Genomic DNA, 18,452 nt, shown 5'->3' on the forward strand with positions numbered 1-18,452 from the left:
AGTTTCTGATCAAAAAAGACCTGAAGTATTGCAAGCCACAATCCTTCTCCCAGCATTCTGAAGATGCAACATACAACTGCATAAGGAGTTTCTCACAAGTAAAGACATAAATATGCATTTGATAGCCATAGGTAAGCATCAGATACCTGTTAGTTTTCAGGCTTCAAACACACAAATAGGAGTATTTCAAACTAAGTGCCTGTAGGAGAGAGAAATCAGCCTTTCTTGTCTGGCAATGCAACACACCTTTTGTGCCAAAAGGTCAGCAAAGAAATGAACACATTAGTGGTCCAGCTAAAACAAGGTCTGGCAGGTTGCAGGGCTGACACGACAGCACACAACCGAGGCACCACCGAGAGGAGAGCAGAGGCTCCCTCCTCTGCCCTCCAGCAGCAGCTCAATTTCACAACACAGAACATTAACTTAAACCAACAATTTCATTTAATAGTAATAAACTCAGCTGCAAACCGTAGCAGCTGAGGAGCAAAACAGCACTTGTTCTATCTTTGCAATGGCTCTGGTAACCTCTGGCAAAGCCACAAGGTGTCAGCTCGGGGAAGATTAACTTCCTAAATCCTCTCTACATCACCTGCACCAATCATGACCAAAATCCAACCAACAGAAAAACCTCCACGACTAAAAACCCAACAAAGTGGTGGGGAAATAGCACAGAAAACTTCATCAAGATAACTCTCAAAGCTTTTCCTACATACTTGCATCAAGCTTTTCTAATCCCAATGGCACCCCAATAGCCAGTATATGTTAAAACAGTATCATTGTTCATTCTGTTTAGCATTTATAAAGGTGACAAAACCAAATCCGACATTCATTTAAAGGTAAATTATGGTTTCCAAAGCAGCACCAAAGAATTTCTTCTCCCAGCTCAGAAAAAGCATTTTTAAAAGCAATTAGGAGGGAGTTTCATGAAATAAACCTGTTCCTCATAACGAATACTGGCATAGAGCAAATTTTCCACAAGAAACAAAATACTTTCAAAAGTAAAAATCCTGGGTTTTACTAAATATATATAGAACATATATACTATATAGTATATATATTTTTACTATATATATAGCAAGTATACTAATTACACAATGAAACACAGGTGATGATTATGCTTTAAAGAAATCTTTCATGCATATTTAACCAGAAATTTCCTGTAGCAATTAACAGTAGGATTACTTATTTAAGAGTCCAGCCTGCACAGGATCAATGGATGGTGGACTCAGCACTGAAAATATATTGTTCCACACCTATTACCTCTTTGGGTAACCTGAAGTGGGAGCCCTGACATCTGCATTTCCTTACACCCAAATGTGTGGATGTGACAGTGCTTGTGTGATACTTACTCAGGAGGCAGCACCTCAACCATCTTCTCTTTCATTACAATTTCAGCCTGAATTCCCTTTACTGATAAGCAAGTTTCAGCACTGAGCTCTGCCCATCAGCAGGGGTTTTTCCTGTTTGCTTGTTTTCATCAAAGTTGTGCTTTTAGGCCAGGGATTTCAAACCCACCATGGAAGCAGCATGTCATTACTACCTGGTAAACCATGATAACTTGCCATTGGTTTTGCCCTTGAACACTAGAATGTGGTACTCGCAGAACAACCAGAGAAAAAAATAAATGAGCTGAATAAAGGCAAATAATGTTTCCTAACCAAAGCTTCTGTAGTGGAGCTTTATGTTTACTTCATTTAAAACATGTGAGCCTCGACTTTCATAGACCTCCTGCAAGGTGCCCATCAGGTTCACAGTGCACAGGGAAACAGCCAGAACCGAATGCGAACTTCTAGGCATCTAAGCAAAGTGACACCACTATCAAACACACAGGTAAACACTTGCAGCTCAGTGGAAACTACTTGAACAAATGAAAGGAAGAATTATCACACCTTTTAAGATTCATAAACTTGGATCATGAGCGACATGGAGAGCTCTTAAATGGATGTTAAAGACCAAACTCTGCAAGGATAAAAGACTAACAGCAGCAAAGACACAGGTCATCAGGATTTCTCAGATTTGGGAGGTTGAGCTTTTTTTCATGTTTCATTGCCAAGGCTCTTGTAAGAATCAAGAGAAACATTGTCACATACTGCAGAAGGATCTGTACTGAATAATCCCATTAAAGAAAGGAAAACAAACTGAAACCCAAACCAAACACACAAAAGAAACCCACCAACAAAACAAAAATCCTTCCCCACTCTCAAGCACCCAGTAAGTCAAGAAAATGACTACAGCGCAGTAAGTCTTTTGCATCTGTATAATTGGTTGAGATTTAACACAAAACAGTGAAGGCAGATCTTATGTGTCTGCACAACTTCCCCCCCCCCCCAAAAAAAAAAAAAACAACAAAAACCCCCACACACAAACCCCAAACAACACCAACAAAACTGCCTTAAAATTCCTGTGGAGCAGGAGCTGAAGTTTTGGCTTCCACTGACTTGTCAGTCAATTAATGCTGGCAGAATCTACAGAGATGTCTTAATAGCTTATCTTCAAAACGCCTTAAACTCCTACAAAACTCAGCACGGGTTACACAGCACAGAGAGAACACAGTGCAGGAGTTGAGGATGCTCGCTGAAAACAAACCCACAACTAAATAAAAACTAACAACCAAATCAACAAAAAATACCCCACAAAGCACAAGCCCAAAAGAATTTATTGAGGAAAGGCCTTGCAAAATTTCTGCTATAGCTACTGTGCATCCTCATGTTAGTAACAATACTTTGAATGTTCAAGCTGCTCAGACCTGAGCAGGTGGAAAGGAATTAGGGAGCATATCTAACAGCCCAAAACACACATACATACACATGTGCATGGGTTTATGCACCCAAGAACTCCGTAAGCTATTCTTCCAGGGGACAAAAAACAAACCACAGACCAAATTCAGCATTTATAGTAGCCCCGAGCCCACTCACCACTCTGTGATATATCCTATTTTAAGAAAACCCCAGGGAACAGTTCATCTGAAAGAGTATCAAGCTAGTCCCTGGTTTTGGCATGTTAGAAGATGACCAAACAGGCTGCAAAACATGCTGCATTAATAATAATATGCACAGCTCATATTTTCCACTGTTTCTACCACTCTCAAGTCAGGTACCTCATGTCCTAGGCCTCTTTACATCCAGTTTTCATACCGTTTCACAGCTACCCTGATTTCATTACAGGTACCACTGAAGTACATAGGAAACATTTGTAGACAGAACACTTGAAAAAAGGATAGAGGAAGCTGCTGGAATTTCCAGCACAGTAATACTTATTTCCTATGTTCCACCAGCTCACAATACCATACTCAGTCTAGCCAAGTATTGTGTTCACAATAGAGCTCCCACAGCTAAATTAGAACTTCTGTAGTTTTAAGTCTTCAAACCCTAATAGATCATAATAGAGTGAAGATCACCAGAGAGTGAAGCTCACCTGGAATACCAGGAGCATCACACACTCAGCTCATCCCTGAAGTGGATATTTACAACAACAACAAAAATCCAACACTGCTGAAAAATGTATTTGTTATGGATAGAAAAAAGGAATTTCACATTCTAGAAGCCCTGGAGACCAGTAGTACAAAGTTATGAATTATTGGCAGACGGGCCTTCAATAAACCAAGAGAGACTTCTGTTTTACACTGCCTCTATAGCAACACAAGGACAGGTAAGATACTGCCTGGGTATGAATTTCACTCCAACAACTTCATCATTAGGAATGGAGGGTCAAAGACCTTTGGCATGCAGAAGGATGGAAGAAAGGAGAGGGGAAAAGCATACAAGAAAACAACAGAAAAATACTTTGGTTTGTATAATGAACTGTATTTAAGACAGGTGAGGGGAGGCACACAGAAGGGAACAGAAGTCCACGAGTGTTCATTCCAGCATTTCCACTGTCTACATCCTCTGACTGCACTTTTCAACTGCTATATCCTATATACCTTTTCTTCCTATTTCACAGCAAAGATGTTCTGGGACAGAAAGTGCTTTTTTGATTGTGAACAAAGAAAGCCTCTATGACAACTGCTAATCAGCACGCTACTGTATCAACGATGTCCCAATAAGAAGTTTAACTGGCAGTCAAATGAAAACATGAAAACTGGAGATGATCTCAACTTTGCTTTGCAAACTCACCTCACCTTACAATGAGAAGGCTCACATCCTATGCTTTATAAACATAACCAGATCAAGCCTATCCCCATACATTCAATCCTTCTGTATGGGAGCTTTAAGAGGTAAATCACCGACAATAGTTCATTCACAGTTTTGAGGTACATGTACAAATCTACTACGCTTCCTCTGATTACACTCAGAATTTCTCAGTCACAGTAGAATCCTAAATGCATATTAATGATTTCTAACTTACAAGATGCAAGTTAAACAAATCATTGACCTCAAATTGTGACCCTGTATTGACACATTTCATCGATGACAAGAAAACATCCATGCAAACCGGGTCTTACCTTATCCTTTTCATGGGGAAGGAGACACACTGGAGGGAGACAGGAAAGAGACTCAAAGCTCTCCCTCCCATCATTAGTGGTTGCTTTAGTGTTGAGTTGGTACAGAGGTCCATCTTTAAGAAGCCTTCCATGGCCAACAGCACGTTTGACAGCTAATCGTAATTGCTGGTGAAAAATGGAGGCAGCGCTACCTCCAAATAACGCAGACACATCTTTCTGCCCTTTCAGAAAGCGCTCAATGTTCTTCAAGGATGAGCCACTAGACTCAGCCAAGCCCTCAATTGCCCGTTTGATAAGTTTATTCCAGTCCACATTTGGTTTACCATCCAACTTGCCATGGTTCCGAGGCTTCGGAAGTGCTATTCTCCCAGGATTATCAGGATCCTTGTAGGAGTTGAGACCCTTGTTGGAGACTTTTAAAATAGTTCCATCTTTAACACTCAGCTCTAACTGTTCGAGAACAGTTTTGCGGTCCAAACCGTGTGAAGATGACACTGCATTGCATATCCTCTCCTCCGAAGGACGCTGTTTTTGCTTCTTTACCTTTTTGATTGCCTCCAAAATCCACTCTGTATACAGCGGGTTGGCGAGTTTTACCATGGTGAAGGATTCTGTATATCCATAGAGTCGTTATCCTTTATCCCGATGCTGAACAAGTCTCACACGATGAGAAAACAGATTCTCGAGTGACAGGAACCAGCTAACCATAGCATACACGTTTTCTGTTCTGAATTACTCCTCCTTGCTCAAACATTCTTTGCTTTCACACTGAAGACAGAATAGCAAAACAATTAGAAATTTCCTCATTCTTTCCAATAAATCCCATAACGACTTCAGAGAAAGTTTTTCCACAAATATATAAAGATTTCATCATATCTCACCTCAGCTTCTGGTCTGTACACTCACACTCAGAAGAACTGTAACATCAGGCCTGGAAGAAAACAAGGAGAGAGAGATTGCCAATGGAAACAAAAAAAGAGGAAAACAAATTAGCAGCCAATATCAATACACACAAAGCAGACTTTTAATCTACTACTACAGTTCTGAAACACTGAAGTAATACTGAAGGTTTTATCTTCACTACTAATAAAAGTGTGCTTTAACACTGAAATAATTTATACAACCTAGAGCAAAAAGTCTGCCCTTTTTTGGTTTAATCTGTAAGTCAGTTTAAATTCTATACCAAGTTTTATATCATTGCTCAGCAGAACATAAATGAACATTTGGGGGCCGGGGGAGGCACACAACAAAGATCTTAAAAAAGCATCAGCTCTCTTCATTTTCACACATGGAAGACACTGCCTGAAACTTCAACAGAAAGCAGTAGGAATACCCAAGAACCTTGAGAAAACAGCAAGAAACTTTCAGAGCTCTTCCAGAAGCATAATCATAGGTTTGATTCCCTCCTGCTAAGAAAAGCAATGAGAGATGTTCCATCAGGAAAAAAAAAGTGAAGAAATGCAACTAGAGTTTGTAATTAAATGTTCCACTTTCAGAGACCATAGAAAAGAAGAGTATAACATTATAATCTTCAGTATAGATGAGGCACACTGAAAATACTTGAGGACTAAGTAACAGGTGACCATACACAATGAAAAAGGGATGCTTATGACACTGCTAATTAAACATGCAGATGAAGGGTGCAAAGCTCTTCACAGCCTTGAGTTGTCTTTGACAAAGACTTTTCCCAAGTGTGATAACAGTACGTCGTGCTGAAGTTCTACTGCAAAAGTACACTAACAAGGATTCACAAATTGCTTATCACAAGGAATAGCGATTTTCTGCAAGGGAAGTTTAAGCCACCAGCTACTCATCAGCACAGTCCCCTCATTCTGCTTTCTAGTAAGTACCGAAGAATTTATCGCAGCGCAGAACGCATCCGCATGCAGACACCGGACTCCACCGCACAGCTCCACGCTGCGAATACTCACAACTACCGTTTAGAGCAGCAAGGACGCGGCGCTCGGCCCGCGGACAAGCGCTGCGGAGGGACCCGCGGCGCGCCCGGGACTTCGGGCCGGGGAGGAGGCAGCGCCCCGGCTCCGCGGGGCTCCGCGCTCAGGGCGTTACGTAACCGCCCGGCCAGGCCGGGGCGACACCGGGACGGCCCCGGCGCCGGAGCGCTCGTTCGCTCACATCTGCGTGACAAGCGGCCCCTGCACCTGCTACCGCCCGTCCCCATCCCGACCCCGAGCCCCGGGCGGGCCCCGCGCACGGCGCCCCGAGGGGTGCGACTGCCTCAAGCCGAGGGACTCGCAGCAGCGGGATCGGGAGAAGCGGCGTGCAGGCCGCAGCACCGGCAGCGCGCCGGGCCCTGCGCCGCTCTCCATCCTCACCGAAACAGGGAGCGCAGCCGGGCTCCTCGTACCGGTTCGGCCGGGCCCGCGCCCGCCTCAGCCGCGCTCTCTCGCGCCAGATACAGGCAGGAGCTCAGCCCGCAGCCCCCCGGCCTCCGCCGCTCGCCTCATCCGCGCCGCGCTGCGGCCACTGCCTCCCCAGGGTGTAGGCCCGGCGGGCCCCAGGGGAGCGGGCGGCCGGGTCCGGGCCTGGCGCAGAGCGGCGGCGGGGCCGGAACAGGCCGCGAGCCTGGAGCGCCCGGTGGGCCTTCCCTCTCCCCAGGCCCACGGATCTCGCCGGCCGCCTGTCCCGAGCTCCCCGGCACCAACCGCTGGAGCCGGGCTGGTCCCGCCGGCGCTACTCACCGAGGCCTGCGAGAGACGGGAACCGAGAGGCAAAGGCCGGACGGCGGCGAAGCCCGAAACTGACACGGCGGCCATCTTGGGTCCGGAGCTCTGCGGCGGGGGGAGGGGGCGTGGGAGGGGAACAGCCCGCGGCGGGCGGGGGCGCGCGCGGGGAACAGCGCGGCGGGGCGAGAGCGGCCGCCGCCGGGGAAGAGCCGCGGGACGGGGCTGCTGCGGCAGCGGGAGGCGGGGCCGCCCCGGGGCCGGGGCGCGGGAGGCGGTGGTGGCGGCGGTGGCACCGCCATGAGGGGAACCCCCCCCTCCGCGCGCTCCGGAGCTGCCAAAGCGGGTATGAGCACGCTCCGGGTGCCGCCGAGAGCCGGGAGGGAGCGGTGGGAGGGCCGGGGTGAGGCCGCGCTGTGGTAACGGGTGGTTGGAAGCTGTAGGGAGGGAAATCCATCTCTTGGGCTTAACTAAGCTCGCGTTTGGAATAGTGACGGGGTTTTTCCTGATTTAAAGGTACCGAAGCGACGGAGAGGCCTGGAGTAACGATGCCGTGAGGCCGGGGAGCGCCGTGCACGGCTGAAGGCATCTTGGTGAGGTAATCTGTGTGACTTTGGCGTCTTCGATACCTTTTAGTTTGTGGAGTAAAACCCGCTCCACCAAAGCATGAGCAGTTAACCACGTGTGTTCTTTAGCCTTAAAAGCCTAACGTGAGCTTCCCGTTTTAGAGAAAATCATAACATTGTGGAGACAAGAGTTGGTAAACCAAACTTGTGTTCTGAACGGCTTCGTTTAGGGTGTTGAGGTGAGATGTTTCTCTGTTGAGCAAAAGGGGCTCTTTTGATTTTTTAGCAAGCTTTTTCAGCACAAAAATACCTATTACGTGAAGCAAATGGAGTCTGAGATGCTTTTATACAAGGCAGTGTACAAACAGTTCTGTTTCTGCCATGTAGATTATAGAGGTATGGCCTTGTCACGATTGGCTTGGATTCTCCCTAGCAATTAATGTCTTCTCCCACCTCTTCCCGAGTTTTCAGGTGGTTTATGGCTTCCAGAGCCATAAATTACAAAGCTAATGGAGATATAAACATATTTTCCAATTACAAAAGTAAAGACTAAGAGGATATGGTACATAACAGTGAAACCCAATTGTGTTCCTGCAACACATAGTAGACTATATTATGTTTCAGAATTGGCAGTAGGTTATTATTAGTTCCCTTGGAAAATGAATTGGGATTGTTCACTATTATAAATGTGAAAAATGGTCTGGTTTCTTCTACTTTCTTAATTTTCACAGCACAGGGTAACAGGTTAAATCATCAGAATTCCTGCATCTGGCAAACTGGAGATGGGAGGAATTGTTTTATGATAAAGACAGTGCATGGTTTGGCAACACCACTTTATAGCGCTGTCTGTGACCGTCCTTAGGTTTCTCTGAGGGCATACATAATACAGAAGTATAAAGCCCTTCAATGGGGAGTTTCCAAGCTGTCAGGAAATCAACCAACACAATGAAATTCTCTTCTGGCAGCATCTTCTGCCATGTTCTCCTTTTAGGTTCCAGTTTATGTTAGCTCCTGAGCCACTCTGGGACCTGACTTAGAACAAAACATGATCTTTGTGTTGACAGCCTGGAAGCAGCCAAGCAGCATTTCTGCAGCAGCAAACACTGGTTAACTACAGATTGTCCTCTGCTGGTGCCAGCAAGATGCTATAATAAACCCACCTGATCTTAAAGCAGATCTGTATTTCCCCTTTTCTCTCAATAACCTTTTCCTTTGGTGTGCAGAAATAGTTACCCTCAGGTTGCCTTTGTATTGACACCAATGTTCTTGATGGCAAAAGAAGCTGAAGTAACTGTGGGGGAAAAAGTACAGAACTGACAACATCATGAACTAGGTGAAACATTAGCAGTTTTGATTATGGGAGCAAGCAGTCAGAGGGAAATGGCAGGTTTTAAACAGTGCATGATACAGTCAAAAGTGAGACAAAACCAAGCTGCCTGTATTGAAAAGACATATACCATGACTGCTGACTTTAAGGTCCAAGTTAAAAACAGAAAGGCTTTGAATTCCTCAGAGAACCAAATGTGTAAAGGCTTTATGTCATCCGTCAATTTACCTGTGTGCTGTTGCTTTCCATTTGGAATACCTGTATGACTTCCATTTTCTCTCCAATATTCTCATAGACTGATAAAATAATCTGTAGAATACCTTTAAGTTAAAACTAGAGATGTATTAAAATAATTATTTTAAATTTAGAAACACTGTAATTAAATGACAAATTATTCCCCTTTGTTGCTCTCAAATGTGGAATTAATTGCACATTAAATTAGGCTTTTTTTTTTCAAAAGCATTATTTGATGCTTAAAAACGCATTTGTTACAAATAATGACCATAACCAAGAAATTAATATAAAGGCCATTTCTCCTTCGTTATTTTCTGCTATAGCAGAAAGCTCAATTAGCACTTAATGAATTACCTGATACTTTAAGGATATATTAAAAAGTAATATCAGAGCAAATACACTGATCTCCACCCCTTTTGGAAGGAAAATAGCTACAACATATGAAGATAAAGTAAGATCTAGTATAAGCTCTGAGGAGGACCATGTTTTGCACAGGCATCACAGGTCCATTCAGGTTACTCATCTTCCAGACTCGGAGGTATTTGCCCGCAGTCGTGAAGCTCAGTTGGGTGTAAGGGCTCTGTCCTGAACCCTGCAGTGCTGGCGCAGCAGCCCTGACCACGGGCTTCGCCGCCAGCCCCGGTAATGAGGGTTATCCGCTTATCCAGTTACCTAACGGGGCGCCGGGGGCTTTGGCATCGCTCTTGTGTCCAGGTTCGCTCCAGCAGAGCAGTACAAACGCAAAATTACCGGGGGTGGCATCTGCCCGATGGGAAGTTCAGGGGCTCGCTGCTCCCACCGGGCCCATAACGCGTCCGCTGGCCTGCACCGGCGCCTGCTGCTGTGAGCCGAGCCGAGCCGAGCCGAGCCGAGCCGAGCCGAGCCGAGCCGAGCCGAGCCGAGCCGAGCCGAGCCGAGCCGAGCCGAGCCGAGCCGAGCCGAGCCCCTTCCGACGCCGCTCCCGTCCGGGCCGCAGTTATGGCAAGCTGCTGCCCAATCGCAGCGAGCCGTTCTGGCGCGTCATCACCCCCCCCATCCCCGCCTCTCCTCGGCCTATCGGGCGTGGGTGTGAGTGGATCACACCAATGAGAACGCTCTCTGCCAAGCCCCGCCCGGCAGAGGTTTTAGGGTTGGGGGGGGAGCTTTTCCCTCCGCCAATCCGCGCGTAGGGGGGCGGAGCTTTGCGTGAGGCAGGGGCCGGGTGGGCTCTAGGCTGTGGTGGCCGTTGCTGCTCTGGGCCCGGGGGTGCGGGCCGAGGGGCGCAGCCATGATCCACAGCCTGTTTCTGATCAACGCCGCGGGGGACATCTTCCTGGAGAAGCACTGGAAGAGCGTCGTCAGCCGCTCCGTCTGCGACTACTTCTTCGAGGCGCAGGAGAGGGCCTCGGAGGCGGAGAATGTGCCGCCGGTGATCCCCACGCCGCACCATTACCTCCTCAGCGTCTACCGCCACAAGATCTTCTTCGTGGCCGTTATCCAGAGCGAGGTGCCTCCCCTCTTCGTCATCGAGTTCCTGCACCGCGTCGTCGACACCTTCCAGGTGCGGTTGGTCTCTCGGCTGCTCCCCCCCGGTACCCCCCATTCCCCCCCCCCCCCCCCCCCGAGGGTCTCTAGGGCTTGCAGTGGGTGCATGCAGCCTAGGGTGATGACGGATTGATTCGGGATGAGCCTGTGTGAGGAAGGACCTTTCAGCAACCAAGATTGATGTTTCTAGCTTGCAGTCCTGTGTCTTCGAGGAGCTGTGAACCGAGCCCAGGAGGGCCTTGTCCTCACAAGGAGCTTTTGGGATCTGTAGCTTTAGTCGGTTAGTGACTAGCAATCTGTGTGCTTATGTCTAGCCATGCTTCTTGAAAGCATACTTGGTTCCTGAGTCACAGGAGTTCACAGGAGGTTCCCCAGAGCAGTCAGAATCATTGAATGCTTTGGGCTGGAAAGGACCTTAAGATCATCCAGTTTCAACCCCTTGCCATGGGCAGGGACACCTCACACCAGACCATGTCACCCAAGGCTGTGTCCTGCCTGGCCTTGAACACTGCCAGGGATGGAGCATTCACCACTTCTGTGGGCAATCTGTTCCAGGCCTCACCACCCAGTAAAGAACTTCTTCCTCATATTTAACTTCCCCTGTTTCAGTTTGAACCCATCACCCCTTGTCCTATTTCGCCAGTCCCTGATGAAGGGTCCTTCCCCAGCATCCTTGTAGCCCCCTTCAGATACTGGAAGCTGCTTTGAGGTCTCCATGCAGCTTCTCCAGTCTGAACAGCCCCAGTTGTCTCAGCCTGTCTCCATACAGGAGCTGCTCCAGCCACTGAGAATCCTCGTGGCCTCCTCTGGACTTGCTCCAACAGCTCCACATCCTTCTTATGTTGAGGACACCAGGAACTGCACCATGTTCCCTCTGTGCTGACATGACTGCTGGTCAGCTTAGGGAAACAGTGAAAACGTTTGTTGTGGAGTCTGGATTTGGAATGTCTTGTGACCAGCATCCTGCCAGAACACAGGACATGTGGGTACTTGGGCCAGCAAGTGTCATGTGAGCTCCTGCTTCAAGGCACCAGTCAAGCCACGAGTGTGGGCTGGATTGTGCTTCACTGAGGCCAGGGAGCGGGTTGGCTCTTCAGGTCATAAATGTCCTGTGTCAGTCACTTGGATCTTGGTTTTTGTGATGGGGCAAGGTGTGTTTGTTCAGTGATTAGGAGCTGAAGAAACAGAGAGAAATTAAGTTGGGGAGTAAATTAGTCTGTGGAACTTTTATGATTCGTGTTCTAATGTTCTGCTTTATGCACCTCTTAAATGATGAGGAAGTTTTGTTACATGGATAGAATTCTTCTTTAGACTTTTCAGAATACTGGGCTTCTGCTGTTAGTTTCATGCATTTTAGGATGTGTAAGCAGTCTGCACACCCCAAGTGGACTCAGAATGACAAAAGCACAGGTAGCATGTTAGATGGACTTCAGAGACGTTCTTCTATAAGACAAACATGGCCCTAGACAGACTAAGCATAGAAGCTGGGCTTTCCTTCTATTCCACATCAAAATAAATCCTAACAAATCTTTACAGAATTGAAGTTAATAGTTGTATCATTGTGTTTTTATATGCAAACATTCTAACAAAAGGAAATGAAAAGCTTTGAGGGGCTTTGAATTCATTAAACAGCAGTTATAATACAGAGAGCACTGCAGGAAAAGGTGAGGGCAGCCAGGAAGGATTTATGGCACTGGAGTCTGGTGAAAAGCATCACTGTGTGCAAGAGGCTGCAGGAAGTAAGTTGGCTTTATTAATATTGCTGCTCACTCGGTTGCAGCTGAGCCACTTCCGAGCACTAACCTCAGCTATCAAAGGGGATCTTGCTACATAGAAAGGAAATAAGAGCATCTAGTGATGTGTTGGTTTGCCAGCTTGCTACAGCAGTGGCAGAGGTGTGCTTGGAGCTGTGTGTGTCTGTTGGAGTGGTCAGACTGATGTGCTTGTACTACTACATGGAGTTTCAGTGTTGTTTCTGAGAAGAGGCTGGATGTATTTCTGTATGGGAGGATGCTAACTGAATGATCATTAAGACTCTCAGAGATTGTTGAACCATTATTTCTTTTGCACAGGATTATTTTGGGGTCTGTTCAGAGGTGATGATCAAGGACAATGTGGTGGTCGTTTATGAGGTCCTGGAGGAGATGCTGGATAATGGCTTTCCATTGGCAACAGAGTCTAATATTCTTAAGGAACTGATAAAACCACCCACTATCCTGCGAACAGTCGTCAACACCATTACAGGTACACAGAAATGAGATAAACTGGGGAGACCATGTGGCAATATTCCTGCAGAAGTGAATTAGGACACTGCATTCTTCTATTTATCCAAACGAGGCAGATGACATTTCCAGTTCCACCATGACCTGACTTCCTGGATTAGTCAGTTTGCTGTGGGCTTTTTGTTGGGGTGGCTTTTAGTTTCATTTCTGTGTGCCTTCCTGTGGTATGTTTTAGAGTTGGATATAAGAGAGATGTAAGTTGTAGATTACAGACAGTGAGTCTGGAAGACTAATTGCTCTCCTCCAAAGAGATAGAGATTAATTACAGTTAAGTTATATAATGCCAAGGACTTGTTCTGGAGCACTGTCTAACTTCTGTGGTGGTTGTGATTGCCTTTCTTCTTCCAGGAAGCACTAATGTGGGTGACCAGCTCCCTACTGGACAGCTGTCAGTGGTGCCTTGGAGACGCACTGGTGTCAAATATACCAACAATGAGGCATATTTTGATGTGGTTGAGGAGATAGATGCAATCATTGACAAATCAGGTATGGAAGTTGCTTCTGGCTAAGATGAGGGTAACTTGTCCTGATAGTGCTTGAAGAGAGATTTAGGTCTTCAAAACGGAGGTGCCTCATAATTTTGGGAAGCTCTATTCTTACTCTGGACTCTTGACAACTCATAGGTGTTATTTTAGAGGGGTACCAGGATTTTCAGTTGTCCTTGTTCCTGAGTTCTTGTGAGCAATTCTATATTGGGAAAATAGGATGTGAGTGAAAATCGTGCATGAAAATTGTTCATAGCTCTTTTTCCTCAGTTTTTGTGTGTCTTAGTCTTGTCAGAGCTGGGAGCTATTGTCATTGACCATTCAAATGGATATTGCTGGTGTCAGTTCCTCCCTATTGATAGTTTTTCCTCATGAGGACTTTTTGGATCAGATTGGCATAACCTCTTGCATTTACTTTATTGTTGCAGGTTCCACAATTACAGCTGAAATCCAAGGGGTGATTGATGCTTGTGTCAAGCTGACTGGGATGCCAGACCTTACCCTCTCCTTTATGGTAAAGCTCAAGGGTATATCTTAAGTGTACTTGAAAGGGTTTTCCAGCTCTGCTGCTAGGATCTCAGTCTCACGCTGATGGATTTCAGTACATCAGAATGTGGGTATGCCAAACAAAAAGAGAAAGAACTGTCAATGGAAGCTCCTAATGAACTTCAACAACTTTGAGCCTTAAGGTGTTTGAATTTAAAGAGATTTGGCTTTTTTTTTAAAGTACTGTTAGTGTGTGCTGTGACTAAGTTTTTGAGATACAGTGGTGTTTTAGGCAGATATCCTAAAGGCTGTCTTTTTAATGGTGTGCATCGAGGTAATTATTTGACATGACTGAACTTCCTAACATAGAATAAGAGATTAATAAGTACTGCTATTATGCAGAGGTAACAGCATCAAATAGCTTAACATGTCTGAATGTAGATACTATCAAGTGGGCAGAGTGCATCAAATGGGAGGTGCATCTTCATGGATGGAAGATGGGGTTATATTAAATAGAACTGCCTGCCTTAACCTGGTGACTGCCTTTTATTTCAGAACCCTCGGTTGTTGGATGATGTCAGCTTCCATCCCTGTGTGCGTTTTAAGCGCTGGGAGTCAGAGAGAATACTCTCCTTCATTCCACCTGATGGGAATTTTCGCTTGCTCTCCTACCATGTCAGTGCTCAGAAGTAGGTGATGAATGTAGTGCTGTGAATTACAAAATTAGGATCTTCCTGGCTAGTAAAAGGGAAAAATACCCAAGGAACTGCTTTTAAAGATCAGGTGGCAAGTGCTAAATGAAGTAGAAATACATAGAATCATAGAATGGTTTGGGTAGGAAGGGATCAAACAAGTGTAGGATTTCCTTCTTTTTTGAGGAGATTGGTTTCCAGTGTTTTCAGTGTAGAAGGCAAGGACTGCATCAGAAAAAGCAAAGACGGAGGTGAGAGACTGACAAGGGATTTCTGTTCATGTCTTTCTTCCAGTCTTGTGGCAATTCCTGTCTACGTTAAGCACAACATCAGTTTCCGTGATAGCAGCTCACTGGGACGTTTTGAGATCACAGTGGGGCCGAAGCAGACTATGGGGAAGACTGTAGAGGGAGTGATTGTCACCAGCCAGATGCCAAAAGGTGTCTTAAATATGACCCTCACACCCTCTCAGGGAACACACGTTTTCGATCCAGTTACAAAGGTAAGAGGAAAGAGAGAACTGAACTTCTTTTTTATTATTATATTGTTATTTATTATTACCTTTCAGCAAATGAAGTTGAGCTGTTCATGGTTATATGCACATTTCCTTGAACATTGCTTTTCCGAAGGTTGTCTCTTTTCTTGGGGTGAGAACTTTCTCTGTACAATTGCATACTATACATTGTCTTAATCCCCACAACAAATAGCTCATTGTCCAAATGGATTATGGTCCTGGTTGCTTGGTGTGTGCAGAAAATCCAAGAACTGGTATTGTATGATGAGGCATTGCTCTGGTGGATGCTTTGCAAACTTCTGGATTTCTAGTTGTCATACCTAATGCTGCACAATAGACTTGGTCCTTTGAAAATACTGCAGATTCAGGTTGGGGCCTGTAGCACAAGTAGTAGAAATGCCATTTGTGATAGGCTTTTGAGGAGCCTCATGCAGAGAGAGGGACAACAAGCCTGTACTATGCCTGTTTAATATGAAGGGCAAGATACTAAGACTTATTCCATAAAGAAACATTTCAAGCTGTCATAGGAGAGGGATTGTTCTTCAGGGGCTGTTCCAGCATTTCTGTTTCACTGCTGCAGTTTTTTTCTCCTTGAAGTTGCTGTCATGGGATGTGGGGAAAATAAACCCCCAGAAGCTGCCAAGCCTGAAGGGGAGCATGAGCCTGCAAGCTGGGACGTCAAAACCAGATGAAAACCCCACCATTAACCTGCAGTTTAAAATCCAGCAGCTGGCTATATCTGGTAAGTGACTCTGAATATTCTCTGCTGTGTCTTGCTCGCTCTGCATGTACCTGAAGGAGCTCTGCAGGCCTTCTGAAGTACATTCTACCTGAAACATGGTCTTCAAGTAAAAAAAAATGGTGTGTTTGACTACAGATACATGGACCTGTTCTCTCTGATGCTCTGAAACAGCCTATCTACATTTCCTTGCATGTTGTGCTTACAGACCTATAAATGATTCTAGGGTATAGATGTGTTGGTAAAAAGTGATTCTGACGATTAGCAGTTGTCAGCTTTTCTCCATTCTTTTTATTGCTTCCTAAAACTTTCCCTGTGCTTTCTGCACTGCTGGCATGATCTGCTGTTCCTTTATCTTGAAGGCCTGTCTGCTTTGCTTGTGGCAGCAGTCAGTCTTACGCTGTGTTTGTTTGCCTTTAGGACTGAAGGTGAATCGCTTGGACATGTATGGGGAGAAGTACAAGCCCTTCAAGGGGATAAAATACATGACTAAGGCTGGCAAGTTCCAAGTACGAACATAGAGGATCCTGATAGCAAGGAAGAGCACTTTCCTGTTTCTTCTGTCCCCGGCTGTTGGATGCAGCCTCTTACCCCATCCATCTGTCCAGGGTTGCTCCCTTGCCTGTAGTAGCATGAGCAGGAGAGTCAGTGCTTAGGGTGCTGGGGAGTAGGGAAGGGTAAGGTCGACCTGAAACCATCTCATCCCTAGCTGAGTCTGAAGCATTTGGAACAATGGCAGATGCGAGAGGTGTTCAGGTCTCTTGGGATTAGTAAGTCAGCTGTGTATGCTTGTATCACCTTCATTTTGCTGTCTTCAAGGAAATTCTAGGGTTTTATTGCCTTTTGTAACTCCTCTTCCTTACGTTTTGGTTGGCTTTTAGCCCTTGTAGATGATACAAAGTTGAATTTCCCCACACTTCAACTCCAGTGTGATGGTCCAGCATTTGCCCTTCTCCATCACTGGGTGTTAGGGTGAAGAGCTCTATAGCTCTTGGCAGCCGAGAGATCATCCAGCCATTCTACCTGGAAGGGGCTGAGAGAAATGGAAAGGTAGATTGTCCCACCCAGCATGAGAACTTAAGAAGCTTGAGATTGGGAATGGTGTCACAGGGGGAGGAAGAGAAGAAGTATATCCATTTTCTACATATTTCATAAGTTCTTTTGGTCATCAAGTATCTTGAATCTCTAGAGATGCACTGGAAACCCATCCAAATCTTAGGATGGTATCCTACAAAGGGCTGACACAGCACATACGGTCTTGTAATTCATGGGTGGTGACATCTGAATGTAATTCTCCTTCTCTTATTTCATCAGTATTTGAAGGTAGGGATTCTCCTGGTTTCTCTGGAGAGTCAGGAAAGAGACAGGCAGGCATGAGCACACTGATGGAAACTGAAGCTGTGGTTAAATGAAGACAACCACTCTCCTAGTAACTTGTTGGAACCTCTTCTTGCCTGCCTAGTACAAATGAAGGTGATACTGCTGTTCTTCTGCTCACTGATGTGTGTCTTTGAGGTAATTGTGTCCTGGTACCTTTGTAGTATTTCTTGCTGTCCTACCTCATTCCAGTTCCTGTACCAATCAGCTGCTCTGCAGGTGGATTCAAGCCTACACTGGATTTTTTGCTGGGACCATCTCTTCTTTAGGACCTCATTCCAATCTGTGCTGCATCTCTCTACAGCATAAATATGAACTGAGAGGCATCTGCAGTGTTCTATATTGTCTGTAATGTGCTCTTTGGCCACTAGATGCCAATGTGTTTTCTCTGTGGTAGCAGAACTCGTCCCTGGCTGTGGAGTACAGCATGTACAGTTCATGCTTGTGAATAGAACAAGGTGACTCTTAAGCAAAGGGTAACACACACATTCTGATTTGTGTGTGATGAATACTTGCAGTGGATGAGTGGCACCTTGCATGTGGAATTGCAAGTTTCAGTGCAACTGATGAAAGCCATAGCAGGTGGCCTTATGCCGAGCATGTTCAGTGCAAATACAACCTTCAGCAAGGGCATCAATAAAGTTCAGTTTTACATGTCATACGTGTCATTCCAGAGTGGCTTGTGTGGGCTGTACAAAGAATACAGTTGGTATTTGAGGAGGAAGGTGAATTATGCCAGTTGGATTGTGGATAGCAGGTGCCTTAGGGGGTAAATGTCATTATGCAGTTGGGATTGTGAGCCTGGGACTGAGCCACTGTCTGAAAAGCTAAAATGAATTTATCTCGTGGTCTTTTTTCCTGGTGTTTCCTGCAAGGAGCACTGAGCACTTCCTGGAACCTCACTGAAACTGCCTTTAGGACAGCTAAACCATTTCTGTTTACTAGTAGTTTTGAGCAGCAGGCTAAGGACTGTGCTTCAGTTATGAAGATTAACTGCACTTAACCACCATTTATCTGAGGACAGAGAATCAAGCTGAAACAAACTTACATAACCAAAGTAAAGTGGTATAAGGATAGAGCTTCAGCCTGACTGGAATG

General features: G+C 45.7%; 2 protein-coding genes across 5 annotated transcripts in view; one reads left to right on the forward strand and one right to left on the reverse strand.

The window, feature by feature from the left end:
- The window catches only part of KAT6A (lysine acetyltransferase 6A), a 31,618-nt gene extending 24,342 nt beyond the window's left edge, over positions 1-7,276 (reverse strand). For 2 of the 4 annotated variants that reach the window (XM_061349667.1, XM_061349664.1), the window contains exons 1-3: positions 7,147-7,276; positions 5,326-5,375; positions 4,445-5,212 (exon numbers count right to left, since the gene is read on the reverse strand). In XM_061349667.1, the coding sequence (XP_061205651.1) occupies positions 4,445-5,044 (600 nt within the window). In that variant the 5' untranslated portion in view covers positions 5,045-5,212; positions 5,326-5,375; positions 7,147-7,276. Of the gene's footprint in view, positions 1-4,444; positions 5,213-5,325; positions 5,376-6,254; positions 6,415-7,146 lie in introns of those variants that run through there. The other 2 variants (XM_061349666.1, XM_061349665.1) reach the window with 2 other exon arrangements.
- Positions 7,277-10,436: 3,160 nt separating this feature from the next.
- AP3M2 (adaptor related protein complex 3 subunit mu 2) lies at positions 10,437-18,013 on the forward strand. The gene is made up of 8 exons (XM_061349663.1): positions 10,437-10,795; positions 12,852-13,023; positions 13,410-13,547; positions 13,975-14,060; positions 14,588-14,721; positions 15,019-15,226; positions 15,836-15,980; positions 16,398-18,013. The coding sequence occupies exons 1-8, from the start codon at positions 10,523-10,525 to the stop codon at positions 16,496-16,498; spliced, it is 1,257 nt and encodes a 418-aa protein (XP_061205647.1). The 5' UTR covers positions 10,437-10,522; the 3' UTR covers positions 16,499-18,013.
- The last annotated feature ends 439 nt before the right edge of the window (positions 18,014-18,452 follow it).

This window comes from Neopsephotus bourkii, unplaced genomic scaffold (genome assembly GCF_033783945.1).
Source record: "Neopsephotus bourkii isolate Nb327-2 ecotype Australia unplaced genomic scaffold, CSIRO-AGI_Nbou_v1 NB_457, whole genome shotgun sequence".
NCBI classification, from domain to species: domain Eukaryota; kingdom Metazoa; phylum Chordata; class Aves; order Psittaciformes; family Psittacidae; genus Neopsephotus; species Neopsephotus bourkii.